This window comes from Alosa alosa, chromosome 14, assembly GCF_017589495.1.
Source record: "Alosa alosa isolate M-15738 ecotype Scorff River chromosome 14, AALO_Geno_1.1, whole genome shotgun sequence".
Lineage (NCBI taxonomy): Eukaryota > Metazoa > Chordata > Actinopteri > Clupeiformes > Clupeidae > Alosa > Alosa alosa.
Window position 1 is genome coordinate 30,610,265 of NC_063202.1, and position 25,000 is coordinate 30,635,264.

A 25,000-nucleotide genomic window follows, 5' to 3' on the forward strand; every position below is an offset into this window, starting at 1 on the left:
GTGTGCTGCTCAGGGGCCAAAGCGCGATCCTGTAGGCTCCAACCCAGAGGCCCTGCATGGGGAGTGCTAGTCTGCACAAACACTAACTGAATACTAACAGAGGGGCCATTGTTTTCCTGTTGGGTTGCATTGTGGGGCGCTCTCGCTGCCCCATGCACTAAGAAAATGGCAAGTCCACTCACCCGCCCACCCAACCTCCCCCTTTCTCTCTCTCTCTCTCTTGCTCTCTCTTTTTCTTATGCTTCAATTTTCTATATCTCTCTCCCTCCTTCTCTCTCTCTTCCCCCTCTTGTCTGTTTCCCTTTTCTTTTTTAGCCTCTCTTGTTTTGTGTCCTCAGCCTCCCACAGTGGTTCACAGTAGCTATTTCCCATGTTATTTTTTGTGCCGAGACAAATTAAATTAAATGCACTCATTTCAGACTTAGTGAATTTAGAATATGAAATGCAGTCATAGATGGGCATAGAATATCTCAAGTACATTAACTGCCTGCAGTTAAGAAATTAAGAAAATATAATTATCAGGAAGAAATTATAAGAATAAGAAATTATAAGAAATTAAAATATCAGGGTCTGATATCTGTTAAGTAGCATAACAGTATCACACATACACTATACAAGACAAGATAAGATCATTAGAGAGAATACCAGTTGAACTGAAGCCAAGTTAAAACACTTTAATAATTCACAAGGAGGGCAACATATGTTTTTTGTTGCCCTGGTGTTGGTGTTAAGGCTTTTCTTCTTTGCCCTGAATTATAGATCAGCTTTAAAATGCAGATAAAAGTTTTATTGGCTGGTGGAGCTCAGTGCGGAGAGATGCGGCTCGAGTCGGACCAGCATCTTGACAAAGAGGCCCTTTCTTACATATTGCATGGCCCCTAACAGCGTGGGCCAGCGCTATCCTGTAAAGGTGTCTCCTCAGATCGACACTCTGGGCGGAAGACAGTCGAGAAGCACAGAAATGTGCGCTCCTCCACTAACACTTCACACACCACACACACACCACACACACACACTGATACACTGTGACATGGCAGGAACCCTCAAGGAGCTCAGTTACCCCCGGTGAGTAAAAGAGGCTTCAGCACACACACACACACACACACACACACACACACACACACACACAGGGAGCCTTGCATTTCTGTGAAAATGCAAGGAAAAATGAAATTCAGTCCTGATTTCGGAGACAGATTAGATGTATTTCCCGTTTGATTCTGCAGCTGAATTAATACATATCTTAGCTTTCTTTATATAAAGAACGTCTAGAAGGGCTATATTACTGTGGCTGACCCAGGTTAAAAGCATAAAGCTGCAAAACAACTGCAGCCGTGGCTACTGCGCTGGACACCAGGGGCCAGTGGATGAAAGACACTTTGTAGGGGTGCGATTTGTTCTGTCCCACAGCTAGCCCCCCCCCCCCCCCCCCCACACACACACACACACACACACACACACACACACACATAGACCCCCCTCCCACCCCGCTAATCAAGCAGACCCTAATTTGAGTTCCAAGTCCAGCACCGGGGAAGAGAAGGCAGCTTGTTACTTTGAAGAGTCCCAAGTGAATAACAGAGATAAAAGATGCAGGCACACACAAAAAAGGGAGAAGGGAGGAGAAAAAGAAAAAAGAATCACAAGGCGCCCTATTCTCTGCCCCGTCTTTGCTTTGGACAGCTGAACCATTATGACTAAATCTGAATGACTTTTTTCCCCTTCCCTGCTCCTTTCTTTCTCGGGAAAAAAAAGGGGAAAAGAGAAACGCCAGAGCACTGGAATTCCTTTGTCTCCCCATCAGTTGGCTATTGTGAATCCTCACATATGCTGCGGGCCCATCATAAGTCAATTAAGAGCGCTCTAAAAGCAGGGATTGTGTCGGGGCCGCAGCCCCACGCACACGGCACATAGCTGACATGCCAGACATGCTGCAGGAGGAGCCAGTTACATGCTCCTCACCATGGGAAAGGTATATGCCCACACACCCACACACACACACACACTTGTAGACAAACATTATCACACACTGTCCTTCACACACACACTCTCTCACACACAAATACTCTAACATGCAAACACACGCACATATACAATACTCTCACAGTCACACAGCCCAAAACTCAGAGAAGTTCACATGATGATTTTCAACCTGCAGACTTTTCACAACAATGCACACACACGATTTATGGCACTCATATGCTCCCCACGGTGAGCTGTCCCTTTTGTCCAAACCCTTCTCAGAGGCAACACAGAGCCAGTTTACTCAGTGTTAAACTGCAGTCAGTGACCATCACAACATCCTGCTGTATTCAAATCTATACTCAAAGCTAGAAACTTTGTGTGTACACACAAACTGAATTTACATTTAGCATTTACTGAAGCACACTTAACATGTATAGCTAATATGGAGAATCTTAGTATGAGAGTGGATAATCTACTTTCATACATGTGTACATTTAAACATATTCTTTATGTAGTTTGAGACAGAAAAAAAAATGTTTTTGTTTAAATTATGGAATTAGGAATGTGTGTATGTGTGTGTCTCTCATCTCTTCCATGCACATTCATATACTCACCCACTGAAGTGTGGGCCAGCCATTTTGAGATATGATCTAGACAATACGAACAACATCTGTTTCACCTGGCCTTCTGCCTCCGGCATAATCTAAACCTCTCTAATCCCTCCAATAGAAACACTACTAACAAGCTGGAGCAAGGATTCACTATCTCATGTCCATGCACAGCAGCCAAGGCCATCAATTCTCCCAACATGAAAATGGATGGGATTTAATACCATCCAGCTAAACTCTCTTTTTTGGCCCACTGAATGACCACAAAAGATAACTCTGCATTTTAAGCACTTTAGATCAATTAGCTCTGTTTGCTTATGTTAATACCGCACCATCAAATAGCTGCATTATGTATCCGGTGTGTATGTGTGTGTGTGTGTGTGTGTGTGTGTGTATGTGTGTGTGTGAGAGAGAGAGAGAGTAGGTGTAATGGGATGCTGGGAGCAAATGGACTCCATTCCATAAATATCTTGCTCATGACCATTTCAACACATGTTGTGTCTCACACAAAAGAATAGCGTGTATATACATATACAGTATATTTAAACATTAATTCTTTGCTTAAAAATATCTGCCTAACACTGTTGTAAAAGCTACAATATAGCTATTGGCTATTAAGCTACATTTCATTTTTCATATTTCTGAAGTTCATAGGGCACATGAATGCAGGATTTAAGAGAGTGGGTTGCACATCATCCAAGGCCATCCTAATCACATTACACTCTGAATGGCAGACTCCAACCATACCAGTTTGAAAGAGAGACAGCTTCATTGTAAAAAATTATTTCAGGGCAAATAATAACAAACCTTGACAGTAAACAGATTAAATATCTTTCTGTTTAAAGATTTGTTTGCCAGCTTCAGGTTAGTTGCATCTGATAATCTAGTGATGTCAACAGGACATCTAAACAGGCTAATTAATATCATAAGAGATACAATGTTCTTCGCACCCAACCAAACACTAGATCTCAGTGAAACAGAACAGGAAACACCAGGCAGAGGCTGGACCTGGCCAAGCCGAACTCACAAACCTTTCCACAAGGAGATATTCAATCTGTTTCATATCAAGCCTTGTTATTGTTTGCCCAAAAATAATTTATTTGCAATAAAGCCATCCCTCTTTCAAACTGGAATGGTTGGAGGCTGGCATTGAGACTATAATGTGTTTAAGATGGCCTTGGATGATGCGCGTGACACTCTTAAATCCTGCATTCATCTCCAGTGGCATGCACAGCAACACCTTGACCTCTTCCTGTTTGCACGGAGGGGGGTGAGGGGAGGTGGGGGGCATTTGGCGTCAAACCTCCAACACTGGCCAACATTCAAGGTCTGATTCAAAGCAGAGCAACCTCTGCAAAACAAGGGGCAGTGTATCAAGAGATACAGCAGAGAGAGAAAGAGAGGGAGAGAAAGAAAAGGGAAGAGAGAAAGAGAAAGAGTGAGAAAGAGAGATAAAGAGAAAGGGAGAGAGAGAGAGATAGTGAGAGTTTCCCCCCTGTGTCCTGAGGAACCCCTGTGACTGTGACTATATTCTTTGGACTACGCCCTGTGTGCATTGGGAATGTAAGGTTTGGGTGCTGATCGCTAGGCTGGTGGTTGTTGGGTCTGCATGTCCAGGCACTGAGACTCTGCCCCTGGTTGCTGGCCCTCTCTGGGCCTGGCCCTCCCTCCCCTTGCCCTCCCCCTGGGGCGGTGTGGAGTGGGGCTGGTGGAGCCCGGTGCCGGCTGTAGGGGGAAATCCAGCGTGACATGTAGCAAAGCAGCCCAGCCCAGGCTGTGCCAGTGCTTAAGCGGCATTACACGCCCGCAAGGGTGCCATTTCGCCCCGCGGCCCCGGCGAAAGATAAGCATTTCAGTTGGCCTCCAAACGCTGCTCTTCGTTTGCCAAGTGTAATAAAAATGCCGCTGCTCGTCTCCACTGCATTTTCTATGGCTATTGTCATATTGTCCCGCCCACACAAAAGGTCTGACGTACCTACTTATTTTCAATTTGTTGAAAAGAAATCATGTGTCATCATGTGTGTTTGAGTAGTGTGTGTGGGTATGAGAGAGAGAGAGAGAGAGAGAGAGAGAGAGGAGAGGGAAAGAAACAGTGTTTTTGTATGCAACCACCAAATTTTGTATGCCCCCCGTCTCCTACCTAGTGGTGGAGTGCTGAGCAGGGGCACACACACACACACACACACACACACACACACACACACACTCCTGTTTAACACACTCTTATTTGCTCCTGGGCTTTCAGCAACACCCCATCAGGAGCGAGAGCGAGAGAGAGAGAGGGCGCGGGCGCAAGCACACAAGAAAACAAGGTGTGCCTTTCTGCTGCCCAATGCCACAAGCTAAATTCCTCAATTCATTAGGGGGGCTGAAACAGAGCAACAACTCTCCCCCTCTCATTCATCTTGCAAATGTGCTCCGAAGAATAATAATTTACTGTAGCTCGTATTTCACCTGAACGGACGCATGGGGCAAACAGTTGACTATTGAGACGCGGGGGAGAAAAATGCAAACTGCCGCACTTCTCCTGTGTGGGTGGGGGAGCACGGGGGGTGGAAGGTGTAGTTCAGATGGGCTGACAAGCCCTCATGCTTACATTCTCTCTCTCCTCTCCGCTGAAGAACAATGTCTGCAAGTCTGATCTGACCTGGGTACAGGCTGGCTGTGGAACAGCCCCAATTGTCCTAATTTGGCCTGAACTGATCTGGAGTCAGCTCTGTTCTGAGGAAGCTCGCCCACCCACTTCATGCGCTCTTGAACAGTGAGAAGGGGTGTGCTGCAGATCAAATCAATCAGTGACCCGAGGAGGAAATTCATTTCTGCTCCTTGCTTTCGATTTCTCTTCAGTAAATTAGGGGAAATATTTCTGCAATGCATTCCTGACAATTGGTTGTAATTGTGTGGACTGTATTAAATAAAAAAGAAAAGTGGTACAAATGTCTCATGATTGGGCTACTTCTTGATTTGTTTTTTCATCAAAGATGTGGTATGTTGAGTTGTGGTCTTCAGGGATTATCAAGAACAACTTTCAAAAAAGAAAACACTGATTTTAAAAGGGCACCTCCATATTTGAATAAGATTGCAGCACACATTGTGTGTGTGTGAATACACACACACACACACGCACATACACACAGATATGTTCATGGTTATATGTGTGTTTACAGATATGGTGTCATATATCTCCATAGGAGCTCAAACACCACTTGGTAGGAGCCATTAGGAATAAAGCTGAATGCTAAATTGAATAATCGTGTTTTCAAGTAAGTCCAGCTGCTCGAACAATTGGTGCTCTGTCTGCACGCACAGTCCCCCCTCTGTCCAGACGGAAAAGCAAGGCCAGGTACGACCAGCATCAAATCAGTCTCAGCTGCGGCTCTCGCTGGCCATGCGCTCCTCTTAAGAAGCTTCCACTTATCAGGCTTCCACAGGACCTCCAGCACCAAAGCCCAGACAGCAGCCTCAAATTGATTAGGGGGAGTCTGACTTTCTTAGGGCCCAAGGAGCTGTGGTGGCCATTTTTTACGCACACACACACACACACACACACACACACACACACACACACACACACACACACAAAAAAGGGAAAAAAATAGCATTGCACAATGGCCAGCTTTCTTTGTCGCCCATTTTTATGTTGGTCCTGAGGGGGAAGCCTTAATGGACTCTAGCTTGTGTTTATATTAAGCCACTGCCTTTTCCTCTTCTCTTCTGAGTTGTGTAAACTTTTTTTTTTTTATCTTTGGACTTTGAGCACTGCCCTGGGCTGAACACTCACATTCAGTGTTATAGTATAAATATATGTCTCACTGCTTGACCAATATGGAGTGCATTTTCATATGGAAATCTCAAACTCTTTGAATGTAATGGCTATTGTTTCATTGTATGTATTAAAAAGCAATACAGCATGCAAGGCTTGGGGATTTGTGATAACTATGAATATATGTATGCATACAGTATACCCTCATTATGTTTCCTGTCAGTGTATCTCACCTGTGCATGTAATCCTGCCTGCATTGTACAAGCGTCTCTCTCTCTTTCCCTCTCCCTCTCTCTCTCTCTCTCTCTCTCTCTCGGCCTGCAGTGGGCCTGTGTCTGCAGCTCTGTGGCTTGGACTGGGTCCAGGCAGCGGGCCTTTCCTGCTCTGTGGTTTTGTTCGTTGCCCGCCCCGCCGTTCCTCCTGATTGACAGCTAAGCTCAGGTATGAAAACAAACAGTTACCTCTCACACTGGCGGCTGGAAAGCGATCTGCCTCTGATTCCGCTGCGTTGATGCTTCTCGTCTGCTTTCTATTCCACCACGGTAACCAAAACTGTGAGCAACTTCTTGTTTAATGCCTTGACCTAATCAATTCAGATCTACTGTGAATTTTAATAGCCGGAAAATAAAACATAATAAAGGGACTACAACTATGTAAATTCTGAATGAACATGATTACAAACTGTAAATACTTTCCAAACCAACTGGATCACCACAACATCAGCGTCTCCCTGAACAAAAGCAGTGGCTTAACGCTCCATTTTGTGTTTCGGGATTTGTTTTGTTTTGTTGTTTAGCTGTTATTCCAGTCCCCCTGTAAGCGGTTATGAAGCCAGGACAAGTTTGAACACAAACGCGAGTCAAAGAATGCGCCTGTCAGGGCTGCAGGTGAAACAACAGTGGCAGCTCAGCCCAGCCCCATTGTTCTTTAGCTCCAGAGAACGCTCAGGGGATCATGCAGGTTGACTGGATCTCCCCCCCCCCCCCCCCCCAAGCCACACACACTCCTACACACCCCACCCCCACCCGGCTCTTGACACGGCACACATACAGTGCGGATGCCTCAGCAGGTTCATGGGGTGAGAAATGTTTAAAGCAGTTTAGCACAGAATGTGACTGCAGAGATCAAAAAAAAAATCCTGGGCTCAGATCCACCACTTAGTTGAAAGACATTTTTTCCCGGCCAAATAAAAGATGCGCCTTCAGCTTTTGGCTCAAAAACGTACCCGAGATTCAAAGTTATTTACTCTTTACACACTCATCAAAAGGAGTCATCTTTAACAATAGTCCACAGCAAAAACAACAAACATAGTTCTATGTAAATTGCACAATGTCACTGGCTCAGAATTCAAAACAAGCCAGAAGGAAACAAGAGAGACACAGAGGACAGGGTTGCAAGACAGTCGGTAGCTTTTTATCTGCATGTCAGTCTTTATCTCCCACTCTACAGCACTAATTTGAACGTACATGTATGCTTAGCCTTTCTATTGATTTTAACCTAACAATTAATGCAGACCCGTAACACTTTAGATCTTAATCATAAGGTGTTTTCTGTTTGGTGCCTTTGTTTGTGCTTTAATTAAGGAGACCTTGTGCATCTCCAACCCTGGGTTTCCTTTATAATTGCCTGTATTTACATGAGGCTGACTTCAAACACGGAGAGAGACATTTGTAAGGGGGAGCACAAAGCAGGCCTTTGAAATGTCTACAGTCAAATGAAATGGCACACTAATTAAAAACCTTAGGCTGCCGATGCGATATGAAAAGCATTTCTGGTTGCGAGTCAGCTGCAGATTCAGGTCTCTGTGTGTGAGTGTGTGTGGGAAATCAAGAAAGCACAGTGGGCATTATCAGTCCTCCTACCTGGTTGCTATGACCTCACCCTTTCAATCAATCACAGGTTAAAAATGTCCTGTAATTCAAATAGATCTGCTTTCAAAAGGCTAAATCATTTTGAACATTTTATCCACAGCACTTTGATCTACAGTGGCTTATACTTGGGCAGGTACAATGAATCTAGTTTACCAAGGCACTGCATGATTTACATTGGGGTTCATTAAGGTTATTAAGGTTATTAGAATGTACGACTGTATCCCCCTCCCTCCCTCACCATATACAGAGTAAATCAATCCAATAATTAAAAGCAAGGGCATCTGTTTATAATTCTAAATTGCGCAAGATGATGGAATGTGATAAGCAGGGGACTCATATTACATCGAGAGAAAAAAAGTCAAAGATAATATAGAACCGGTTCTGAATATGTTGATATTTGTTAGCTAGTGCTCTGTGCGGTAAACAAATAGAGTTACATTAGATATTCACTGGAACCGAACTGAGGTAATTCCAGGATGATTCAAATATCAGAGCAGAAATGGAGTGAGCTGGTGCTAAGGCACGCGGGAATGGGTGTGGAGAGTGACCTGAGAGAGAGAGAGAGAGAGAGAGAGAGAGATACTGAGGGAGGAGAGCAGGGCTGGAGCCAGAGCGAAGCCTGTGTTATCAGAGCCATGGTACTGTGCCTTGCTCTGCTACATAAACACCTTCCCTGTAACAGTCTGTGCTAAGAACTACATCAGAGACAGAGAGAGAAAGACAGAGAGAGAGAGAGTGAAAAAATAAAAAGCAGAGCCAAACCCAAGCCCACCTTCTCTGTGAATAAACACATTTCTTTTTTTTCTTGTTCTTTTTTGGATGAAATGTGTGGATGGTGTTTGCCCTGTGTGAGTTTGTAGTGGTGTTGCTGGGTGTCAGGGCGAGGTCTATCCACCTCCCTCCCTGTATCTGAAGCCACTTTAGCCTCAAGCTGCGCTCAACAGCCACATGAGCCATGTGAAGATGTGGAAGCACACAGTGGAGCTGGCCAGCTACAGTGACTACAGTGACACTAGCTCACCCCCACACCTGCCCCCCACCTCTCTCACCACTATTCTCATTCAGCCATGTATGTGTAGATAGATAGATGAAATACACAAACACAGTATAGACACACAGAGAGACAAACGATATAGCTTTGACAGAGTCTGACAGTGAGCACTGGACTGCACAAAAGAAAATGACCACATTTATGCCACAAAACTGTGGGGAGAGGGTCTCTGACCTGGTCACGCAGGGGAGATGGGGGGGAGGGGGGGGCAAAAGACCGAAGGGGGATCAGCCAAATGTCTCTGTGTTCTATTACAAACGCAGGGGCTGCTTTTCACATCGATTCCGATAGGCAGGAGGTTCCCTCTGCTTTGATGATGACTCATTTTTTTCCCCATCCCTCCTTTCCCCTCTCCCTCTCCCTCTCCCTCTCTCCCCCTCTCTCCCAATGCGGTTTGAGTGACCTCCGCATGCAAGCTTACCTTTTATCTCTCCCAGAAGTTCACTGGTGTTTAGTCGCTCCATCTTCTCCTTCCAGTCTTTGGAGAGCAGTGTTTCCATGCAGGAGGACTCTGCAAAACAGACAAGAAACAGACAGACAGCCTATTAATGGCTTTGATTTAAAACTCAGTGGAATTTCTATTTAGTCATGTTTTTTCCTCTAGATTTGCATGAAACCTTTTGAAATACATGTAGAGATGTCTAATGAAGTCATTATGTCTTAGTGGGATATTCTTAGAATGAGTTGCCTTTGGAAATTTATACACAGCACATTATTTTATTTTGCAGTGCTGCTAGTAAAATGTTGATAAAAATAACATTTTTATTCAGATTCACCGTGTGGACACATGACAGCAAAAGAGAGAGCTGGGTCAAAATGAGGAAGCACTCTGGCACCTCGAAAGCCCAAGCACTGTAAATGATAATTGCTGAACATATGTTTTAAATTAGTCGAGCCAGTCTAGCACAATAATGTGCAACAGCATGGGGCAAACTATGCAACTGACAATAACTAACTCTGAAAAAATAAGTCCATAAAAGCACTGCCTAGTCTGAGGAAATATCTGTTTCATTTTGTTTAAAGGTCAAAAAGAGGCTGCTTGAATTTCCCATAAAATAAACACATATGAGATTTACAAAGTTAATAAACGACATGCAGTTGAAGCTTTAGGAGGATGATTAAGTGCTTATTACTTTAAGTCCTTTTTCTCATTTGTCACATCTATTCAAGAGGTTCACGAAAAACAGCAGTCCCCTTGACTGGCTCAGTCCAAATGTAACTCCTTCATACAATCCATATTATAAGATATCTACTGTTTGCTATTTCTGTTCAATCCTGTCACACACCCCACCACCACAACCATACAGTTACACATACACTCAAGACCACCTTTCACACACACACACACACACACACACACACACACACACACACACACACACACACACACACACACACAGACACACACACATGTGAGATGTGAGAGGAGACAGTGGCGATGCGGTCTGTCACATGCGTAACGGTCGTGTTTCCCCCGGACTAAACGTGTGATGTGGCAGACTGTCTTCTGGAGGTCACGGTAGTGGGAGGGTGCTAAGCGACAGGGAACAGGGGTGGGTGGGGGGTGGCAGCGGGTAAAAGGGCAGAATGGGGAGGGGGGCACTACAAAGAGACATTAAAGGGAAAGGTAGTGGGGTGGGGGGGGGGGCGGCCCCCGCCTATTCGCTCTACCGCCCTAACAGTGATGAAGACAATTAACATTTGTCCAGTGGACAATGAATCAGCACAGGAATGGCTGGAATCTGCCACGTCGCCGCTAAGGGCGCACTGATAAAAAACACACTGCCCAGCCCGTCTGACCGCCCAAGCAGATGGAGCACTGAGTCCTGGACGCTGAATGCTGAGACGGGTTCCACACACAGAGGTCAGCCAGTTCCCAGCATCCATCACTGCGGAGAACCTTTGGCTCCGCCTCAGCTTCAGAAGAACATGAGAAGGAACAACAGCGTATCTGCTCTTTTCTTAGCCTTCCTTGTTTCCCCCTGATTTCTCTTCCTTCTTTTAATCCGTTTTGCCCTCAACGTAAGATTGGGTGAGAACAGCCCTTTGTCTGCCGATGATAGACTCCCTCTTCATCGAGTGAGGGAAAACCAACAATGGCGCCAGGAGAGCGTGAGTGCAGGCCTCAGTGCTTTAAGGTGACCTTTAAGATGAGCACCATGGAGGGCCCCACCCCTGAGCGGGTACCCATGGGAGGGGATTACATAATCAGGGGTGTGAGGGCAGGGTTTGTTCTCCCGGGGTCACGGGCAAAAGCACACATTCTTGCGCTCCCCACAAGGCCCTCTGGCACCGGAGGGGAATGGTTCTGCCACTCGCCCCGACAATGGCTCATTTGTCGACACACTTTGGCAGACAAAAGGGGACGATTCATAAGCACATGAGTATCCGCGATGACTTAAGGAGATCCTTTTTCCCAGCGCTTTTGTGTTTTGGCCTATTGTAGTCAGTCGTCATGAGGGGACCTCGGGCACCAGAACATTCCGAGGAGAAGCGGATTAAAATATCTGAGAACGCTAGACAAAGGTTTGCATTCTGCATTATTGCCAGAAATTTCTATCTCATACACTCAATATATTGCGGGCAAACAGTTGTTCCAATAGTGATGACTTCAGTTCCATGTGCTCCTTTTTGTTTTGGAGAGAAAGCCAATTCCTGATGTGACCAGTTGAGATTATCAACAGGAATTCAATACTCACAAGGGGATGTGGTGCACAGTGCTGGATTGTAAATAGACAGAGGCCAGCGGAGTTAAAATGTCCAACAAAGGTGGGAGGAAGGAGCCTGTCCCTGACCGGAGACACCCAGTGAGATGCAGCGGAGTGGGGGATCCAGGCGTTTGAAGTGGACCTTCCTCTGCTGGACTGCTGGAGGTTTTGGGTCATTCTAACATTACTTCTGCTTTATTGGCTTTCCAATCCCCGGCTCACAGTTTGTTTCCCTGACCCCATGAGATTGTGACCCGGTGTGTGTGTGTGTGTGTGTGTGTGTGTGTGTGTGTGTGTGTGTGTGTGTGTGTGTGTGTGTGTACGTGTGAGCGTTAACTCCCCGCTGTCTGGCAGGCTGTTCACAGGCCCAGAGACTGGCCCGACTCGCAAGCCCTGCCCTGGAGTGAAAGTGTTTCCTCTTCCTTACAGACACCCCTACCCCCTCCAACACAAAACACACACACACACACACACACACACACACACAGACACACACACACACACACACACACACGGACAACTCACTTCCACCGATAACAAATACACACACATATACGCACTTCAGTGAAGACAACAACAAACACACAGACACATTGTGATGATGACCCACATACGGGAGGCACAACAAACAGCAGCAGGACCCGCATTCTTCCCCCCCGACCGACGGCAGTAAAAAGAGACACTTCCTTTTATGGCACAGCTTAGAGGCAAGGACTACTGCTGTGGAGCTGTCCTGGGAGGGTTAGACATGCTAGGGAAGACTTTCTCATCTTTCCACTCAGGGTGCTCTCACACACACACACAGACACACACACACACACACACAGACACACACACACACACACACACACACACACAGAAACATACACAAACTTATTAGACAGTAACACACCTAAATACAGACACTGCAAGACAGATGCACACACACACACACACACCCACACACACACACACACACACACACACACACACACACACACACACACACACACACACACACACACACAGCACAGATGCTGCTCCAGCACTTGATCATTAAGGAATGCACCAACTGTTGGAGATAATGTGGTGCCAGCTCCCATTCAGCTCCACTCTCCCTCCCTGAGGATGGACGCTCCCTCTCTCTCTCTCTTCCTCCTTCTCTCTCTCTTTCTCTCTCTTCTCGCTCCACTCCTCCAGACCTGTGCTTCTACCCTGGGCCAGACACGCAGACACAAGTCTGCCAAGACCCTCCAACATCACACACACTACAGCTGGAATGTGCCAGAGAATCACTCTTTCATTTTTGTGTGTGTGTGTGTGAGTTGAGTGTGTGTGTGTGTGTGTGTGTGTGTGTGTGTGTGTGTGTGTGTGTGTGCTTGTGTGATTTTTTTATATATGTAATCCCCCTTTACCTGGATGACTAATATCCTGTCTTTGTGTATAAAATAACTTGATGAGTGACTATGAACACACAGACACACATAAGCACAGCTCGCTCTGAAGACAGCTTTTTGATATATCACTGTTATAATTTCATACACACTGCTTAAGTACAGCATAGGGCTAATGAGCCACTCCGCTGGATTGTTTTAAAATGCCCATATAAAGACTGAGATATTTTTAAGGGGACTCCTGATGAATAATTGGCTTTTTTTTTCATACGCAATTTTTCAAATTCCATTCTCTCTTCTCTTGAGAACATATAAATGTCTGTGAAACACTGCTTAGCATCAGCTCAATAATAATTCCTCTTGTCTTAGTAGGCAGACTGCATTTTTACACCACTACACTCAGACACTGCTGTCGGGGCACATTATTTTGAGATTGAGAACATAGAAATCCAAACTCAAACCATGGTCCTCAAAGCCCTGGCGATCGCCTTGCCAAGAGATCTATAAAGCATTTATAGATCCAATTATATTTGTCATGACGGCAGTCTATATTTACATTAATATTTAATAAAGCCAAGTCTATTGTTCATTTGAAGGCGAAACAGGGACAGAGAGTGTGAAGCAGTCGGATAGACCCTCGGGTTCACACAAAGCTGTCAGAGGGAAACAGCGACTAGATAAATAAAGAATCCTATTGACTTTATTGTTGTTTCCCTGAGAGGGGCCCCAAATCTCCCGCCTGCCCTGTCCTCCTCCTCCTCCTCCCTCTCCAGAGAGATAAAGCACTGCATGCCGAGAGGGGTGAAGGAGACTGGGAGGAGGTGGGGTGGGCTGGGGGGGTTCAGCCTGGACGAGAATGTAATGAAAACAATAGCTGTTATCTGCCTCTTATTTACATTTTCCCAAGGTCCGCGTGACAGACGGCTAAGCCGCGGAACTCCGGCCCCCACCGGACCATCAGCAGGCCGGGCTCAGCGGCAGCTGGCCCAGAGGAGAGACACCGCTCTGGGGAGAGCAGGCACACTTGGCCCAGGCCCCAAAACTGCAGAGCTCTGGAGTCCTAGACTCTCAATGTCAATCAAGTCTCTGTGTCTATAAGAACTGAGAATGAAGAGAGAGAGAGAAAGAGAGAGAGAGGGAGATAAAATAGAGCAAAGAAGGAAGAGAAAGAAGAGAAAAAAAAGAAAGAATAGAAATGGGAGAGAAAGAAAGAGTGATACAAGCACTCCTTGCCACTCTGTGTCATGGCACCATTTGCAGAGAGAGAGAAAACTGCACATGACAAACGTACACCCAGGAGCCCCCACCCCCAGCCCCGATGCCAGCCTCCATGCCCCGAGCCCTGAGCTCTGCCCGCGAGACCGCGTAAGCGCCCCTCACGCCAGGCACAGCTCTCTCCCTCCACACAGCAGCACCTCCAGCCCCACTCCAGACATCCACCCTGTCAAAACAAGTGGATTATCGCACGGCTACATATCACGACAGGGTGGAAAATAGCTCTCCACTCTGTGATCTATTTATCCACCCCTCCCACTCCACCCTCCCCTCTTACTCCAACCTCTTCTTCCCTGACAAAGCCAAAGCCCCTGACACTGTAAATGACATTACAGTCATGCAGCCATTGTGAGCGTCCGTGCGGGATGAGAGAGAGAGAGAGCTCTGTTGTGTCGGGGCCAGGGTGAGTGGCGTATTGGAAACAGGCCTGCGCAGCACTCCAGCGAAACCACATACAGCTTCTGCCGACACGCGAGCTGACAATACCCATTATGTCGACGATACACTTAGCTCCTATCTGCTCTTCTGATCTCGGGTACACAGCTTGTTGGCAGAGCGACGCTATCATCTTCGCAATGTGGGCGAGCTGGAGACTGTGCAAAAAGACACCTAGAGCAAAGATGGAACAGCCAGATTAATCCTGGCTCTTTAAAGGAGCGTTTCAAGAGCAGAGCGAACACAAGACGGCTCATAAATCTGCACGAAGGCAAAAGTTTTTTTTCTTGTGATCATGTTTTGGTACAAACTCAGCTCTCATCACCGGGCTAAGCCCACTGCCAAACTTCTGTGTCTGACAGAAACCACAACAGTGAAACACACACACACACACACACACACACACACACACACACACACACACACACACACACACACACAAACACACTCACATGCGTACGCACACACACAGGAACAGGTGAGTGCAATCCCGGTCTAGTGCTTGCCAGACTTGTATTTTTATTGGATGCAGGAAGTTCTGTGGCAACATTATTATAATAACGCTGAAATTATTATTTTTGTAGTGTTGTTTTTATGTGTGTTTTCTGAGGTTTTCTAGTTACTGCTAATACGTTGGGTCCATCCAGACACAAACACTTTCAGGTGAGCAAGCTTACAGCTAATTGAAACTTTTATTACCACCATGGTGGTGATAACATACACCAAAAAGACACGCTTCGATCAAGGACATCAATGGCAACCACATCAACCTTCAAATGGCTGAGCAGAGTCCAAACAACACAAATAAATACACTAATAGGCAAATCAAATCTTGTCAATTAGAATTTGAAATGGTCCATAAACAATCCTTCCTTGGACTATCTGTGTGGTGATGTTATCTACAACTAGAAAGACAGTCATGATTGGCCCTGGAAAATTGCCAAAGAGCCTATTAACTCACATGCCATTGAATAAGCTATCATGGCAATAAGATTGAGCATTTGATGCATTACCATGACCTGTATTTTAATAGCTCTGGCTGGCTTACATACTGGCGTGGTGATGTAGGACTATCAGTTAAAGGTGTGTCCGTGATTTTGATCCTATACACCTCTTTCCAGATTGTTCCTCACAATCCTCTAGCTGCCCGTTCAGTGTTTGCAGCAAAAAATAACAATCCATAAAAACAAAAGCCATAAACAATCCAAGCCCATTAACACACATGCTTGCTTCAAGAATACTGAAGGGAGGAGAACAAGTTGATTGGCTGTTGAGCTCAAATATCCACAACCTTTACGCACAACCACAGCTGAATAACAGACTGCATCTTTAAAATCACAATTGAAATATCAGATTTCTGCAGATTTCTACCCAAAGTACCCTGCGGTCTCATGCTCCAGGGATCGGTTTACTGCACGCTTCTTTTTTTGCGTGCCCTTCTCCTCCAACCCTTCTCCTGAGATGTGCTTTCTGTGAGCACGCTCCCATCCCAATGAGCCGTGCCCAGTGGCACTCTGCCAACACATCTGCCAGAGGGCTCGGGCCCTCACATGGTCATCGGAACCCTCCCCCATCCCCACTGCTAACCCCCCACTACCCCTTTCCTCTCCAAGAGGAAGTGCTTGTCTATGCCAGACACCCTCTCACTCACCCACCCCACACACAGTTAATCCACCATGAAGACAGAGGAGGCCCTCTCACTCCCTCTCCTCTGCCCAGCTGAAGATACCTCCACCCCCACCCCCCATTCTGCCCCCACCCCCCATACCCTCCGCGCTTTCGCCAGTCGAGCATCTGCCCGCTTAGGCCCGTGCCCGCCTCGCCCTGCCCTGCCCTGCCCAGCCCAGCCCAGCCCTGCCCAGCCCAGCCCAGCCCAGCCGAGCCGCCTGGGAAAAAGGGATGCGTGTCTTTTACACATGATTGTGTTCTCTCCTCCAAATTAAAGTGGGGGTGGCAAGTGCAGCGTAATCAGAGGCAGTCAGTCAGCGGGGGGGGGGGGGGAGTAAGAGTGGGGGTCAATATATCAACTGGCCAACCTCCTGGGGAAACATGCAATTAGCGAATCAATGATCAACTGACACTGACCATAAAAATTATTTCTCCCTGTGTTACAGGCCCAACTTGGCAGGGGCACGAGAGACGAGAGGAGGGGAAAGAAGATCTCCATCGCTGGAGGGCATGCTTTCCTCTAGGTTGGGCTTGGCTTGTGTGTGTGTGTGTGTGTGTGTGTATGTGTGTGTGTGTGTGTGTGTGTGTGTGTGTGTGTGTGTGTGTGTGTAGGTGTGTGTGTGTGTGTGTGTGTGTGTGTGTGTGTGTGTGTGTGTGTGTGTGTGTGTGTGTGTGTGTGTGTGTGTTTGTGCATGTGCGCACATGTGTGTCTGCGCCTGCGTGCGTGCTTGATGCTTCACTGTGGAAATATTATTGCAGCATTCAAAGTCACCCAGGCTGGAGGACAGGCTCCAGTCTAATAGTTAGTGGGCTGCTAATTCAAAGGTCTCTAATTATAATAGAAAATGAGGACACATGAAAGAAAAGTAAACCAAGAGTTAGAGGACAAACGTGTCAAGGCTGATGGAATAATGTGTGTTTTGTGCCAGTTCTATAGAGCACAACAAAGTTTCTCTCACTGACTCTAATCTCACCATAGAGAAATGCAGTGCTGTTTTCAATGCATTCAATGCGTGATTCTCTAAACCTCCAACATCAAGGCATACAATAGGGGATGTGCTGTTGAATCAAAAGCAAAGACTTTTGTTGTCAGTTTTTGCCTCCTATCTCTTGAAAGAAAAGGCAAAGCAACACAGAATCACAAATGTGCGCACACACACAAAGAGACACACATACACACACACACACACACACACACACAAATGTGGAGAACACAAACTCAGGAGAATCTTCTGAATATCTTAATCACAGAGCCCCTAAAACAAGCCACCATCATCACACAAAATAGAGCATAATGATTACAAGGAGCCACACAGGAAAGTGAAACGGCAGAAGAAAACATGTTTTGTCATTCTGGCGGTGGCTCCCGAGACAACAGCTGCTGGATGCGGGGCGACACGCTCCTGTCTCCATAATCATGGCGTTATTGAAGGGAGGACAAAAAGGGCACTAATTGCCAGGGAGCAATCTGAACGTAATAGGTTACACACCCGGGCGAGAGAGCACAATGCAAACACTAAGGAGGAGAGGCAACAGCTAGCGCAGGGGAAAAATAGGAAGAGGAAAAAGACAGCAAGCAAGAAAGAGAAGAGGAAAAAAAAATACAGAAGAATTTCTGTGTACAACAGCGCGTCGTCGCCGACGCCAGCGCTCATTTTCAAGCAATTACCTTCACTCCTTGTCAACAGTTTTAATAACCTCTATCATTTCCAGAAGACTTTTTGCTTCAGTTAAATAATTTCAGCTCTTTAATATGCAAATGCGCCCGTTGGCATGCATGGGTGAAGAGGCTTGACTCCTTGAGATGTGTCAGTGCATTGTAGAGCACCTGCACCTAGAGGATGGCTTGATTTAATTGACACCTAATACTATTCATTATTCCACTTACTGAGCATCTCTGTTCATCACCTGTAGACCCCCAACACACACACACACACACACACACACACACACACACACACACACACACACACACACACACACAACACACAACCCTCGCCTATCTCCCTTTCAAAACTCTTGCAGTCATTTTGGCTTGTCAACACCAGCTATAAATAGAGAAACTTACTTCAATTACTGTATTCAATCAGATGTTTTCAAAAAAGAAGGAAAGAAAAAATAAACAAAAAAGGAGTCCTCTCCTCTTGATTTGTTGTTTGTCCAGAGTTGTCTCCTCTTTCCGATAAGCGGGCTGATGAGGCTTTCCTTCCATGCTTGCACGCAAACACACACACACACACACACACACACACACACACACACACACACACACACACAAAGAGCACTTCAGGGCAGGACCGTGTGCGTGCGTGTGTGTGTTTGTATGGATCTGCAGAGCGGAATCACCCAAGGCAGACCTGATGTGCCAGCTGAGGTCAAAGCTCAGGAGGTGACCTGGCGTCAGGCGAAGCTTCCTAGAAAGCATCTATTCCTGATGCCATGCAAGCCAGCTACGGTCAGAGTGCGTCAGGTGGGTTATCAGAGTGTTTTCAAGCTCACCTCGCTCCTTATCTATCCAAGGTGCTGATGCTAGTGGTGGTGCTGGTGATGGCATGCAGGTGCTGGGTGGGGTATTAGAGGACATTAAGCCCACAGCTGAGTCCCAGGGTCACCCATGGAGCCCGCACGTCGAGAGCGCCCCGTTCGCACACACACACACACATACACACAGACACACCCACAAGGGCTGACCTCACTTAAATAGGACACGTGTCCATCAAGCATGTATAAATTAGCAGCTCCCAAGAGGCTTCACCTCTTGAGAAGGGCAGCGCATGACCTCCCCCGATCCTTTTTTATGAAGGGCCCTCGGCGGCCATCACCGCTGAATTATTGAAGTGCGTACCGGGGCGACGATCAATTCTGACAAGGCAGCTACGCCGAACGCAAGCAACAGGGCAAAGACGACGGGTGGTGGGAACCTCACCAATGGAAGAGACGTTGGTTCTGATAGGAACTGATATTTGTAGTTTTTCTAACGAATTGGATATGTAAAAACTTTGTCACAATTCTGTTTGAAGTTCTGATAAACGTCCTTAATAAACTGAATTCATATTGGACAAAAAATGACACCAGACATTTACATTTTGATGTCTATCATAGTAAACTTTGTTAAAAATGGCGAAAATATTACTCAGGGAAAAAATAATACATTTCTTGTATGCTGCATTATTTCAAATTTGGTGATTTCTGCTTTCTTCCTAATTTTCTTCTTTTTTTCACTGTTATGCTGATGAAATTCTGTGTTGGACATTTCATCGAATTGAATCTGGTGTGTATAATTTCATAATTTCTGCTGTGTATTTATTACAGATTACAGTGCGGTGTGCTGCCATTGTTTATGAGGAAAAACTCATTGCAAATGAGATGCTGTAGGAGCTGGCCACACGCAGTGCCAGATAGCTTCTCCCAGCAGGCCGGGACGGCTGCCTCATCCCAGATCAACGCCGAGCCTCCAGACTGCACAGGGATCACCGTGGCGATGTGGAAAAAAGGGAAGCTGAATAATAAATGGTGCTCTGGCCAGGGCCAGGCAGAGAGCTGCAGTCAGAGGGCAGCCGTCCAGGACACGGCTTGGATGCAACATAAAAAACAAACAAACAAACAAACACACCCTCTTCTACTACAGGAAGACGTGTGTGTGTGTGTGTGTGTGTGTGTGTGTGTGTGTGTGTGTGTGTGTGTGTGTGTGTGTGTGTGTGTGTGTGTGTGTGTGTGTGTGTGCTGGCTAGGTGGGTTAGGGGTAAGGGGGTGGAATTAACAAGTGGAAATGCAAAAAGAAAAAGGAATGAAAAGAATGACAACAAGGAAGTGTGCAATCTTAAGGATCCTAGAGAGGAGAGGAGGGAAGGAGGGAAGGGAGGAAGGGGAGGGAGCGAGTGGGGAAAAAAATCCAATCAGAACTCAGCGAGGAGAGATGAGGAGCCAAGATGAAGCCACACTCAGAGCCCCCAAAACTGCAATCTCCTCTTAAGCTGAAGAGTGGCAGCTGGCAGAACAGCTGGTGAATAGGATTAATGTCAGAAGAATGAAATAAAACTCAACATATGTCCGAGCCTGAGGTGTCGGGACTGTGCGTGATTGTGCCCCGATGGATGCCATGTGTGCAGCTGGACGGAGCCGCAGCTCCGGGCTCTGCCGCCCGCGCCCACAAGGTCACTTTTAAGAACTAGGACCATTAAATGCTTGGATGGCCAAAAGAACTTCTGCCCTCTCCTCTCTCATTCTCTCTCTCTCTCTCTCTCGGTCTCTCCCTCCCCATCCCAAGACTCCCCACAGCCTCCTCTCTTGCTCATCACTAGGAGATTTTTTTTCCCTGACAAGGATAAACAGAAATTAGGTTTAGATGTTAAAACAGTCTAAACGCGCCATCCTCAAGACTGCATCCTCTTAACATGCCGTACCTGTTTGATACTGCACACAGTGATGAAACATTGACATACACGCATCCTCATGGAAAAATGAAAAGTAAAGAAATGCCTAAAGACAGAGGGGAGGCATCTTGCAAAACTTTACGTGCTGCTGATGAGGGTTTCAGCACTCACGAAAATGAGATATGTGGACTTAATTTTAATTTATAATTTCCATTTGATGTCGGTAATCATTAGGGCCCACACACTGTAATAAATTATAATAATTTCACACAAGAATTAAATTACTGGGTACCTTGCAGAAGAGCCATTTTTTGTTGGGTACCCTGCAATCTAACTGTCAGACATAAACTCTTCTGCTAATCAATGCTCCAAAACATTCGCGTTTATTCATCTATGCTAAATTAATAGAAATGTGTGGATAATGCTGCGTACTGTGATCATGGCTGCTCAGAGTGATTTACTAAATTAATGGGTGCCTAAGACTCTACAAGGACAAAAAGAGCCTAATAGGATCCACATGAATAGATTAAAATTTGCTGTGAAGCCAAGTGTCTGGCGTAGCCACCGAAACTTTATTTCATCATAAATGCCAGGCAAATTCGATGTGCTCGAGAGATTTTTTTCTGCAATACATACACACACACACGCAGAAATTGAAGCGGCGACTTCAACGATAAAGATGATGTGATCCAGTGCCGGAAAAAAAAAAACGCAGCACATCTCAAGCATGAAACTACAAATGCATGGCTAATATGCATGCTTTAGATTACAGACAGGCCGTCTCAGTGCTTTAAACAAACATGGGCTCTATGCATTTCTGCTGGAAATGAAGCACTTAGATCATATGGAAATCTAAAAAAATATACATTAAGGACAGACATTATTCACGATCAATAATTATCGTTAAAGTCTGTTTGTAGAGGTAGGGACATTACTTCACATAAAAGTTATTTTCGTAATGTACTGGGAGTGCAAACTGCGAAAAAGAAATAAAATGGGGAATGGTTTCCCTTTTGCGATTCATTTGTCTAATTAAGGAGGCGCATTTTCTGTTGCCTGTCCCTGACATTCTCACTTTTTACGGAGCAGCAATTAAAGATGTTTATGGTCCTGTGCAGTCAGCTCTGTTTACCCATGTCAGGGTTCAGCTCTCGCACACTCACAGTCCAAAGGTCACTATTTTTAGCCGCCGACCTCCATTCTCTGTTCCACATAACAGTTTGCATGCAGCTGTAGCCCCCCAATCACCACACATGTTCAAACACGCACACACATGGGAACACACACACACACATGCACACACACACACAACCACACACACACAAGGCCCTCCAAACCGCCAGCTACTGTTCCTTTCCAGTCACACAAAAGTCAGACTGCGAGCCAAGGTCTCAGAGGCTGGGATGTAAGACCTCCCGACTGCAAAAACTTAACAATCCCATCTGTTATTCATTCAGGCTATTATTATATTCTATCTTTCCCTTTTTTGCAGAAAAAAAACTGGGTGGAGGGAGAGCACATAAAAGAGGTTTATCCATCATGATATTTAGGTTGCCTGAGGAGAGATGGAGCAGTAACCATAGCACTTCAAAAGGTTAAGAATTCCAGTTTCTAGGAAGTCCCCTTGCTGGCCTACAGCTAAGCGCCTCAATGCCCCATTGTTCCAGAACTGTCCGGCAACAATGGCTCCCGTATTTTCCTTTGAATGAGCCAGTTCCCCCTCTCCCTCTCTCTGACACAGAGCCACAGGAGCTGCGCCATGCTGCGTGAAAGGACGATTGCCTTCAGGTTTCACACCGCGATGCTGGCCTCTTCCTCTCTCTCTCTCTCTCTTTCTCTCTCTCTCTCTCTTTCTCCTTCTATCTTTCTCCAGTTCTGACCCTCTACATCCTAAGATGTCAGGCTGAAGTGAGTGCAGTACTTGTAGGGGAATATAAACCGGGTGAGCTCACTCACTCACTCACTCACTCACTTACACACACACACACAGACACACACACACACATACTCACTCACACATTGTGGGTAAAAGATTCAGCCCAAGACCAGTGGAGAGAGGTAGCTCTAGCGAAAGGCACTTGAGCCTCGTGCAGGGGAGCGTGAAGAGCCCCCAGCTCCCCGAAATTACTAATTGCGACATTATGACAAGTGGTGCTGGAGGTGCAGCAAAAAAAAAAAAATCTCATTCCAGCGGCGCCATAATTAATTATAATCCAAACCCATAACTTCAACATATCATTGAAACTTCATGACATACATCGGATGGAAGGGTCTCAAGGCATATTAACCACTCGACCTCCTCAGACTTTAAAATTATACGAGGGCCACTCCCAAAGAGAGATGGCCTTCGCCGAATAATTATAATCATCAGCTCTCCAGCACCGCAGCGCAATAAAACACGTTTCCATCTGTGTCTGCTGACATCCCCATCCCACCTCTTGGCACGCATGAAACATCATCCAACACACAGCAAAGAGAACAAGAACATGAGAAAGAACAAGAGAGATTTGTTTGTTTGATTTTGTTTGATGATAAAGCAGTCTCTTTGTTCACGACACAGCCATCAAATGTGTTGTGTAAAATATTCATATGTACTTTCCTGAGAGGGAAGAAAGGAACACAATGAAACTAGGCTAATAGGAGGAATCTTGTTTGCTGTCATGTTCCATGTCGGAGCTGTTAAGTGTATTCTCTGGTTGACGCATGTTACAGGATGGCTTATAAAGCAGGGCTGCTATGCGCGCTGAAATCATTAGCTGTCCATCCGAGCTGTCTGTGGCCACGGTGTGACTTACATTGACACTATTTTGATCGCGGTCAGATGACACCGTCTCTTTTGTCCAGTTATGCGCACAGAATGCCTGGGAAATGAACACCAAGGAAGAGGGCACGATCATTCTGAGCGGTTCGCAGGGCTTTGGGGGGGTCTGGCACACACAGACACACACAGACACACACACACACACACACACACACACACACACACACACACACACACACACACACACACACAGGGAGACCTCCCCACGCCTGCGAGTTGCCACCTTACCCCGGGCAGGGCCATGAGTGTGTTGCTGATCCCAGTCATTTTAATCTACATAAAGGGCCCTGCCATTTCCACATGCGGGCCCCCATAGCACAATGACAGATTTAGGAGCATTAATGGCTCTGTGCTTTCTTGTGTGTCAGCATTTCACCCCCACAACTGTTCTGCTCCAAGCATGAAGCGCCAACATAAAGCAGAGAGCTAATTAAAACACTAAGCACCCCCCACCCCCCCTCCACCACTGCCTTTCCATACCGCCAACTCCAGGACAACAGCATCACGTCTCGTATCTGTTGCACAAAACGCACACTCTGTGAACTACGGTTGAAATGCAGGTTGCTTTTCTCCCCCTCTGTAACTACAGAGAGGGACTACCGCACTCTGAGAACTCTTTGAGAAATAGAGCGAGAGAGAGATAGCCCATGCTGACCGTGTGAACTCAGACTGAGAGTAGTGTTCTGAAAGAGAACGGGAGAGAAAGAGAGAGAGAGAGAGAGAGAGAGAGAGAGAGAGAGTGAGAGCTAGCAGACCCTCGCTTCCCTGGCCGAGGAGAGATGCACCTATGAGGAGAGGAGGTCTGAGGACAAACAGGCCTCTGTTTGGGGCCCTGGCTTTGGGTCGTCTCCCTAAGACACCCACTTCCTCCTATCAGGGAGGGAGGGAGTTCCAGCCATGGGACGAGAAGTGGTGGTGGACTAAGCGAGGAGGGGGGAGCAGGAGGAGGAGGAGGAGGTGACCGAGGAGAGGAGGAGGAGGGAGGGGGGCGTACAATGGAGGCGTTGTGCTCCGGTGGAACACAGAGGGGGGACAGAGTCAACAGCTGAGAGCGGGGAAGATGGCTCCTGGAATGCTCCCGGAGCAGTTGCT

The 25,000-nt window shown here is 46.4% G+C and overlaps 1 protein-coding gene across 12 annotated transcripts in view; it reads right to left on the reverse strand.

Annotated features, from left to right (window-relative positions):
- The window catches only part of sox6 (SRY-box transcription factor 6), a 166,706-nt gene that overhangs the window by 69,093 nt on the left and 72,613 nt on the right, over positions 1-25,000 (reverse strand). For all 12 annotated transcript variants that reach the window (XM_048262739.1, XM_048262738.1, XM_048262736.1 and 9 more), the window contains one exon: positions 9,677-9,766. In XM_048262739.1, coding sequence (XP_048118696.1) covers positions 9,677-9,766 — 90 coding nt within the window. The remainder of the gene's footprint in view (positions 1-9,676; positions 9,767-25,000) is intronic.